A 10,481-nucleotide genomic window follows, 5' to 3' on the forward strand; every position below is an offset into this window, starting at 1 on the left:
ATAACATTCATAATTCAATTAAAAGTGTTTATTTTGAAACATAATTACGGAACTGCATGCCTCTTCTAAATATTACCTGTAATTACTTACACTTTCCTTGTTACAGTCATACAAACATGCCATAAAAACAACGAAAAAAAAAAAAGGAATGAGAGCAGATAGCATAAATTCCATTCCCTCATAAAAGGACAAAGCCTTACAGATACATCAAGTACCTGGCTCTACTGAAATTGGTGTTTAAAAAGAAATACATAACTGATTAATTACTGGATGCTACGACTTGCAAAGTGCCTGCTATCAAAAGATATTTCTCCTATTACAGTGAAACAAAGAGAAGGAATATTTTTTGCCAGGACACACTGCTCACTGGATCTTAATAGATGGGACCTTAAAAACCTCCCCTTGATCACATAATCAAGGTGCCTAAAACGCTAGTTGCTTCTCTGCTTTCCCTTAAAAAAACCAATCATCTCTTTCTGCCCCGTGCAACAATTTTACTCTTTTTTTTCTGTCCTTTTGCTTTTTTTTCCTTTGGCTTTGTACATTCAAGTCCATAAACAAGAGGAAAGGTCAGGAAACTTAGTCACCAATCTTTCACGTGCTACCAAGTAAAAAGAAATCTGAAGCGACAACTTCGCATTTAAGCTACAAGCAATTGCACCCAAATAGAGCAAGATTAAAGCAAAGCTATATATGTTCACTGGAGTGTTGCATTCAAGAGTATTTAGGTACAAACACAAGGATGAGACAGTGTGACCTGTACATGTCCAGAAAATGCTCACGCCTGCTCCGTGGACCACAGTTTGATAGATAAAGGTCAGGGATGTGCATAGCTTCAAAATCAAGGTGCTAAAATGGAACAATCCCAAAGTAAAGCACACAATTATGGTCTCAAATCCCTGTAGTCTCAGGGAAGACCTACATAAGAAACTATTGTGATACTCCATCATTTTAGATGAGTTACAGTTTTCATCTCCATTCCATGCTCAGAACATCGACTTTCACATCAATTAAGTATTTTGAAATAGGATTATGTACAAACACCAATTTCTTGTAATTCCTCCTTCCTGCCTTCCCTCTCCACTGCAGAAACTGCATTGAAAAGTGACATTAATTAGAGTGTCTGTCAGACTCATTCTTTCACTCTGACCTCTCCCATGTTTGACACTATGTTGCACCATCATCTGCCTTTTTGGGCCATACACTGGGGAGACCACCACCCTGATCCCTTTTGACTTCATTTCTCCTCAGAGTTTTGAAAAAGTATTTGCTAATTAGGGGTGGGCAAAGAATGGACTGAGAGCAGCCCTGAGGAGAAGGACTTTGGGGTGTTGGTTGATGAGAAGCTCAGTATGAGCCAGCAATGTTCGCTCACAGCCCAGAAAGCCAACCACATCCTGGGCTGCATCAAAAGCAGCATGGCCAGCAGTTCCAGGGAGGTGATTCTGCTCCTCTACTCCGCTCTGGTGAGACCCCACTTGGAGTACTGCGTCCAGCTCTGGGGACACCAACATAAGAAGGACATGGACCTGTTGGAACAGGTCCAGAGGAGGGCTCACAGATGATCAAAGGGCTGGAGCACCTCTCCTGCGAAGACAGGCTGAGAGAGTTGGGGTTGTTCAGCCTGGAGAAGAGACGGCTCCGGGGAGACCTTATAGCAGCCTTCCAGTACCTGAAGGGGGCCTACAGGAAAGATGGGGAGGGACTCTTTGTCAGGGAGTGGAGCAATAGGATGAGAGGTAACGGTTTCAAACTGAAAGAGGGGAGATTTAGATTAGATTCTAGGAAGAAATTCTTTACTGTGAAGGTGGTGAGGCACTGGAACAGGTTGCCCAGGGAAGCTGTGGATGCCCCATCCCTGGAAGTGTTCAAGGCCAGGCTGGATGGGGCTTTGAGCAGCCTGGTCTAGTGGGAGGTGTCCCTGCCCACGGCAGGGGGGTGGAACTAGATGATCTTTAAGGCCCCTTCCAACATAAACCATTCTATGATTCTATAAAAATGGACAGGACGGTTCACCTCATGGTAAACCCTGTGAGATCTGGAACAGCCAGATGTAGAGAGAATGAAGTGATGCAGCTAGGTTTCAAGTCAGGCTTACACATTACCTTACTGCACACGGATTTGCAAAGTTCAACAAGGGTAACAGTAGACCCTGGTCAATAAACGGCCTTTATGTATGGAGCTGGCTGGACAAAGCCATCGTGTAGACAGGAGAAATAGCTGTACGACCCAAACTCTGCATCTGCCTGATGGTACTCAGAAGCAAGATCCATTTGACACTTTTTACTTCCTAAGATGGATTTGTCAGAAGCCAAGTATCAGAGAGTCATATCACAAGTCTGTTCAATACTCTACACCAAAACTTACTTGGGAACAGGCTTTAAGCCCAACACTACTGTCCCAAAAAGTGACAGATTTACTCTGCATGCACAAAGTGACTTTGCAGCACTCAACTGACACTTTCCGAAGCACTGCATCTGCTAAACAAGTACAAAGACAATGAGTATACAAACCATGGCAGCACCTAATTTTGGTGTCTAAAGCAGGCCATGATGAAAGGATCAAGCTGTTACATTTGTGCATTATCAAGAGCCAACATGTATGAAGTCATGCTTTTCACTAAGAAAGGATTAGCAAATACTTGGAGCCTAGACAAATACAGAAGGTTCTCCAACTGTGCCTGAACAAAACTCTGAGGTGAAAAGAGAGGGCATGCCTGAGGAATTTAATTTAGCATTAAAAAAATACCTGAAACTAAGTAAATCTCTAATACAAGAGAAAATAAAACTTTCAGGGACCGTATCTGTTAAAGTTAAGAGCCGCACCAACATGAAATTTTAATATAGCTGAGAAGATTGGATGTGGTGGATCCCTTCTCATGTGGGGCTGATTTCAGCTTACTTCAGGGGCTAACAATGAAGACGTGTACATCTGAACTACACCTCAATTACAGATTGTGGTAATCAAGTCATCTTATTTTATACTTATTGAATTTGGGGTACACTTTATCTGATCAAAGGCAGGCACCTGTTGTAGGATGAGTTAAATTGTACCGACAGCTCCATGGACTGTACCAACTAGCACTACATCAATTATAAAAGAAAATATAGACATTCATGTTGCAGGTAATTACATGTAGCCACATGAATCCCACGCTTGGAGTTTATAATCAAGGACACACTTTTGGAAAAGGACGTTATGGTCAGCTATAAGCTTCTGAGTGTTGTGTAGCGTACTGGGAAAAGTTTGCAGCCCTGATGGTCTGCAGGTTTGACTAGACAGTCCCCTCTCAACTATGGTTAGCTAAGGTTTTGGGGTATTAAAAAATAACTAGATAATCAGAAATGAAATGCAGCCCTCCATGGGATAGTCAGGCTCTTGGCAGAAATAGCAAGAGAAAGGAAAAAAAAACCAACAAAGAAACAGCTTACAGAAAGACCATTGTTTATTTCTTTATGCCTTGAATTTTGGTAGTCAACACCTCTTCCACTTTCTAGCTTTTAAGTAATGTCATATTTTTCATTAAAAGCAGATTATGTAAACAACACCATGCTAACGTACTTTATCACAGTAATTATGCTGGCCTGTATATTTTAAATGACATGTTTAAGTGAGAAACTGCATTCTTCCGTTACCATCTTAGCTTCCCTGTATTAGTATACAAACTCACTTTTGGTATTTTTCATGCATTTTGAGTTGCACTAGTAACAGATTTCAGCCAAGCCCTGGAAAATATATATCCCCCGCTTCCCCAAAATAGGAAAAACAAAAAATTAAGTCATATTTATCAAGCAGAAAAATGTAAGTTCTTCATCACAATGTAAGTCTTCCCGCAGGTTTTAATACAAAAGCATATAAGCATAGACTTCAAGGTCTGACCAGGTGCACCCATCTAACCCAGTATCCTCACCCCAAAAGACCTGTAATGGAAGCTAAAGGGATGGATACAGGCAAGGGAAAGCATACCTACAGCAACACCCAGCACTGCTCCCCCATTTCAGTTTCCGCCATAATGGGCCTTGAGATACCTAAAGGGTGTCAGATGCATCTGACTCGCTCCAGAGCATCCTGCCTGGCCTCTGGTTGCTCAAGAAGGTCGTGTACATGCCAGGCCCGAAGGAATAACCTTTTAAATATCACAAGCAGCATTAGAAACCTACTTCGGGAAACTGAACCAGCATCTAAACTTGGGTGTCTGTTTTCACGGTGAATCGCGCTCTTGGCATTTTGAGCATCTCTTCTGCAAATCTTCCCAGTGCAATGGAGCATTGGTCACCCTCGGTAACACTGCATCGTTAGCTGCTTCAGTATTCAGCCATTCACACCGAAGTTTTGACTTCTGCTGACATTTCAGTTTAAGAAACTTCCTCAGACTTACCAGACAGAGGGTAAGTTGCTGAAAGTTTAAAAGTTTTGACTTTTCAATCGTTTATACTATTAGGATAGTCTTACTGCTGTAGTAATGATGTGTATACAAAGAATGTTTAATTCCTAACTATCCTAAGTAGTAAGGGGCTGAGGAACAGAAGCTACCCTCCAAAGCTTTACTACTGATCACAAGTACCAAGGAAATTACTCCCAAAAGCGTTAACATGTCTTGGTTCTTCTACCAATTCTGTTACAAGCATTTAACGTAACACCTGAGGAAAACACATATCTCAAAGTACAGCTTCCTTATAAGATTTTAAGACCTAACCCATAGACAAAAAGTTAAATGTCCTCCAAATGTAAAACATGTTTCCAGTTCAAAGAGAGGAAGATAGAATAGGTAAATTACTTGGATAATGTTGGACAATTAAAAGATATTCTTTGTGGTTTGGTTGGGGCTTTTTTGGGTTTGGGTTTGGGTTTTTTTTTCAGATAGTAAATTACTCTTTTGCAGTTAGTGAAGTCTCTGTAAAAGCAGATGTGGTATTTACTTCAATCGAATATTTCTAACACTGGTTCCTTTTCCCTAGTGCTCAAATCATCAATCTTCCCCAAAGTCTGACCACACAATCCAACTGAGACGGGTTCCAAGATTATCTCTGTCTCAGGTAAGTGTCTCGTTAGCTAAATTACACTCCCCCATATCTGAACAGGTTTTTCTTCTAGTTGAAAATCCATGTAACAGCTTCCTATATTAATAACTGGCTTGTCATCGCGATTGCCATCTTACATTAAGATGATAGAGATTTAATTGACATAATTTTGATTCCAGCTACTGTGTTCCTCCACATATACATATACTCCTATAAACACCACCCACGGAGCTATACTGAGATCTGAGAAACACTTGGGGAAATTTCCTTCCCCGGGCACTCCTCCTATCTCCACCTGAGGATATTTTGCCATCACCACTGTTGCTAACTATTCACTCATTGCCACAGATATTACCCCTTTCTGTACGTACATCTAATACGGAGTGCGAACATCCAGGAGGGGAGTATGCATCTTCGCCTTTATGACACTCCTTGAACAGGAACCATCCCCCACAAATTTACTAAACTCTTGTTTACTAGAGTATTCTCCATCAGCTGCAAATCCACGCAGATGCCAATACAGGCATATAGACTTAAAGTTTACTGTACATTTAGCTGCTTTAAAAGAAAAAAATCAGCTACACATGATATTTGCCCATAATTCCAGACTGAATGCAATTGATTTCTACCGCACAGGAGACTTAATCCATGCCAAAACTTTTATTTCATTAAGAAAATGATATTATGGAGCATCTGAGATCATGTAACAGACAAAACAGAATGCCAGAGAAATTTTAACTGCCAGTACCCCACAGTGAATGCCTGATTATTTGCAGATGGGATATGGAAAAATTGTGAAATTATTGGAATTTTGGGTCCTGTACGAAAGCATTACTTCAGACTGCATGTGTCATGGCAAATGTCTATTATAATTTGAATACATTCTTAGATTTTGCTTTCAGTGCTTAGAACTGGCTATGCTCACTTCTTGAGCCTTATTAACTGAAAAAGACTGCATTCTTCAAAGCGCAAAACAAAACCCTTAGGTGATAGCACAAAACAGTGCCAGTAAGTCAACTGTCAATACTGACGGTATTTATCCAATAACTAAACTAAAAACTAATTTAAATCAATCTCCTTTGGAAAAGCCAACTGTTCGACAAGCACAACAATTGGTCTAAGATCAATCAGCGAACATGAGATCAATTAAAACCAGCTTAAGTTTTTGTAGGAGGACAATTCACACAACTCGAGTTAGATGTCTATTCATTTCGGTACTCCCACAATGCAATCCTTAAGCTCTGTTGTAAAGCAGAAATACCACTATCACCCTCCGCTGTCTAGCCAGCACTCTAAGTAGTTCCACATTTAATTAAAGACACAGTATACCCTTTGTTAGCACAGATAGTCTGGTCACTTTAAAGGACTGCTATCGGTTTAGCCACACACACAAAAATTAAATTCTGGAAACCATCTGTTGAAAAACCATCAAAACTAAACCGCTTTACAATTTTATTTGTACCTACACTGAAGGTGACATACGCATGAAAGCGCAAACTATTTTCCTTTCACGCTTTTATTACTGTTCGTACCGGCTTAACACTGGAGATGTCAGCTCCCATCCCTTCCAAGTAATTGTGCTAAAAGTGCAATTCTTTCAAAAATACAAATTTCTCAGCGGCTGAGCCACCTGATTTTCAGCTAACTTTATAAGGGGGGGGGGGGTAGACACGACCGAGAAAATAATAGGAAAAAGGATAGAAAAATAATTCAGAATAGGTGGATAATAAAAACATTTTATGCTGAAGGTGTATCCCCCCCCGCAAAAAAAAAAAAAAAAAGGAAAAAAAAATAAGAAAGAGAGAAACGCCACAGACAGCCCTGACAGCTGGGGCAGAGCTGCAGTAAACCTTTTCGTCCACATGGGTGCTGTACTGGCACATTTCACCGCCCCGACTCCTAACCCTGGCAATCCCGGCACCAGCATCTCAGGAAAACAGACCCTATCGCACCGTTTCTCTCTTTTTTTTCCCCCCTTCAAAGGGCTCTGCGCGTTTCGAGCAAGAGCTGGCGGCAGAGAAACCCCCGGGTTCAGGCACTGGGAAAGGCGCGGTTGGCTCCGCCGCCGCCGTTCTCCCGCGGGCCGGCCGGGGGAAGCCGCGGAAACGCCGCGGTCACTCCAAGGGTCCGTCCACGGAAGGCAGCCTCAAAGCCCACCCACGGCCTCGCCAGCCTCAACAGCAGGGGCTGAGGGCGACCCTCCGGCTGCTGTTGGACGAGGACGAAACCGGCGACTTCCACCGCTGGCTGCGGCCGGGGCCGGCGGCGGCTGCCGGCAGCGCCCTTCCCGCGGCGGGCAGCGCCCTGCGAGACCCCGGCCCCGCTGGGGAGGTGGGCACCGCCGCAGCGGGGGCTGGGGACCTCGGGGGGTGGCACCTACCGCTCCGCATCCCCGTCCTCGCCAGCCCCAAGGCGGGTGGCGGAGCGGCCGCGCCGCTCCGGCCGGTCCTTTCTCACCGGAGCTCCCGTCCACGCCGCTCCTCCCGCTCCCGGCCCGGCCTCCCCGGCAGGAGGGCGGCGAGCAGCCCCGCGGCGGGGTCGCCACGCCGGCCCGGCCCCGCGCCCCCCCGTCCTGCTCGCCGCCCCACGTGGCGACCAGGCAGCCGGGTGGGCGACTCACCTGCCGGCGAGCTCCCCTTCCTCGGCGGGGAGGGGACGGGCACGCAGCGCTCCGGTCGCCCGCCTCCTGCCCCGCAAGCACTCCCGCCCGCCGCCTCGGGCGAGCGTCCCGGGCGAGCGGCGCTACTCACCTCTCTTGCTGCGTCTCCAGCGGCCGGCTTGGCAGTGGCCGTAATCCATACAGTTCAGGATGATCAAGGCAAAGGAGAAGAGGCGAAACCGCATCCTGGGCCGCTGGGCTGGGCAGCCGCCTCCAGCGGCAGCGAGGGGCGGCCGGCGGGGCTGCGAGCGGCCCCGGGCGAGGAGGGGCCGGCGGCGCGCCGCAGGGACCCGGCAGGAGCTCACACGCCTCTTGCTCCCCTTCTCGGGCGCTGCAAACTCACAGCCGCTTCCAGCATCTCCCCCGCGCTGCAGGGAGAGAGAGAGAGAGAAAGAGAGAGAGAGAGAGGGGAAAAGCTTGGCTCGTGGCTTTCCCGGTCCTCCCCCTTCTCCGTCTCTCCCCGAAAAACAAAAACAAAAAAAAAAAGGGGAAAAAATAACTAAACCAAAAACCCCAGGTCGGGGCAGGAGCGGGACCACAGAGCGCAGTCACCGAGAGCCCCAACTTTTCCCCGCCAGCCGCGGGCGAGCGCTGCCGCTCGGCACCCCCCTGCGCCCCGGGGACGGGCTGTCAGGCGGGGGAAAGCGCTATTTATCCCGGCGCAGGGGCGCACCCCGCCCACCGCCGCTCAGGTCGCGGCCACGGCGGGGCCAAGCCGCCCCCTCCGCCCCGACCCCATCCTACCTTCCGCGGCGCGGCCCCGCCGCCATCCCGCCCCGCCGCCGGGTGCGGGGGACAGCCCCCCGCGGGCAGGAGCGGGCCGGGGCTCCCGGCCACATGCGTCCGCGCCGGGCTCCCCCCCCCAACTTCGCCCGCCGCCCGCTCCTTTTATGAGGCGGGGCGGGGGCCGCCGGCCGGGGGCAGCGGCGGGGCCGTGCGGGCTCGGCGGGGATGCGGGGCGGAGGTGGTGCTGCGGGACCCGCCATCCCGCCGCCCGGCCCCAGCGCCGCCCGGCGCCGCGCCCCCGCCCCCGCCCCTCCGGGCCCCAGCGCCCGCCCCGAGCACCGAGACCCCCGCCCCGGGAGGCTCTTCCCCGGCGGGCTGCTCCGCTCCCCGAAAACCCTCCGCGTCCTCTCCCTGCGCTGCTCAGAGCCTCGGGGAGCCTTGTCCTGCTCGCTTCTCTCCCTCTTTTTTTTGGTGGGTTTTTTTTTTTTTCCTTCCTGCAGTGTTTGGTACTTAGCTCTCTTTCTTTCTTTCACCCCTGGTTTTAAGACCTTTATTTTCCTGTCCTTTTCTTCTGGCTTCCTAAAATCTTGTCTCGCACCTTCCAGAGCCTCTTCTTTGGTGTCCCACTTTCATTGTGCTGGGAAGATGGCTCTTGAAATCCTAAAGTACAACTTCAGCAAGTGGTTTTTAGCTGTTTCTAGCCACCTAGCAGAGGAATTGTAGAGCTGGTAAAGCGGGAACCCAAATAGCATGAATAAGAGAGGATGAAACAAGGGAGCGCCCAAGAGGTTCGAGATTAATTTAGCTCTGATGCAGGAGGGTCTGTTAATTCCTCATAGCATCAACTACACTGACCCCACAGAGACATTTCTCTGCTCCTCGCCCACAGCCTGTTCCCCAGCGCTGCAGGTACCGATGGACTGTGGCTCCTTGGTCGCGGTGCTGGACCTGCTGTGCCTGACCGAATGAGCCCCATAGGACCTGGGGTGCCACGGAGCAGGTGCGAAGGCTGGGGAGGCAGCGTGGGTCTGGCACCGATGGCACAAAGCCAGGACTCGTAAACCCAGCTGGATCCGGGCCGGCTCTGTGCTGGGTGTTTCTGCTCCTTTCCACCCCTCAACACTTCTACTTGTGGGAATGCGGTGCTGAAATACCTGAGCTGCCTCGGGATGGAGCCAGCTAGGTTCTCACAAAAGCAGATGTGCTCTATCCAGAGCGGAGCTGGCTCTAGGAAGAGTGTAACTGCATTCACGTGGCGCTCTGCCTGAGCTAATAAATCGTGTTAGACCCAAGCTGGCTTTTCATCCACGGCCCGGACAATCTGACCGCAGATAAATGAAGTCTGGCTGTATGGTGTTTACCATCCTGAGACCTCAGAACTTCTGACTGTATTTATCGGTATAATATTCCTCTGAAGCAGAGAAGCATCAGTATCCTCAGTTTGCAGACAGCAGAATGAGTCACAAAGAGGCTGAATACGAAATGAGCCTGAAATCCAAAGGGATGTATGCAACTGTCAAAACTTGGTCCTGAGTTTTCCAAGTTGTTGGACAATGCTGTAACCTCTGGGCTGCCCTTCTTTACACTTACCTACTGTGCAGTAGTAGTACAGTAGTAGTACTATACTAGTTTAACCACTAGTATGAAATGCAAAGAGTTTTTAAAGTCAAATAACAATACATAAAAATATCTCCTGATCTCAAATCTTTATTTATCATAACTGTCATTATGCGGTTACGGTGTATGAGATCCCACTGTGCTACGCAGGGCACCTCATACCTTTCAGTGTTGTCATAATCCAGGAATTACAGAGCTGGGACCCACCAACTAATTAACACAGACCTAAGTACTAGGGCAGTCAAGGTCATTCCAGCTCCAGCGTCAGTGGTCTCCAAGTGGATTTGGAGTGGATGCTATGGGAAAGAGTGCAAAAAATAAGGCATGTATATATGTGCTTTGTGGTCTTTATTTTCCCCAATCTACTTACACAATGAAACTTTCCAAAGGGGAGAGAGAGAGAGAGAGAGAGAGAGAGAGAGAGAAATAACTTGTTGCAACAGAGGCCATATTTTATT

General features: G+C 47.9%; 1 protein-coding gene across 1 annotated transcript in view; it reads right to left on the minus strand.

The window, feature by feature from the left end:
* Positions 1–8,546, minus strand: part of RSPO2 (R-spondin 2) — a 106,523-nt gene extending 97,977 nt beyond the window's left edge. The window contains exons 1-2 of the mRNA XM_074577678.1: positions 8,425–8,546; positions 7,772–8,048 (exon numbers count right to left, since the gene is read on the minus strand). Coding sequence (XP_074433779.1) covers positions 7,772–7,865 — 94 coding nt within the window. The 5' untranslated portion in view covers positions 7,866–8,048; positions 8,425–8,546. The remainder of the gene's footprint in view (positions 1–7,771; positions 8,049–8,424) is intronic.
* Between the last annotated feature and the right edge of the window lie 1,935 nt (positions 8,547–10,481).

This window comes from Larus michahellis, chromosome 2 (genome assembly GCF_964199755.1).
Source record: "Larus michahellis chromosome 2, bLarMic1.1, whole genome shotgun sequence".
Lineage (NCBI taxonomy): Eukaryota > Metazoa > Chordata > Aves > Charadriiformes > Laridae > Larus > Larus michahellis.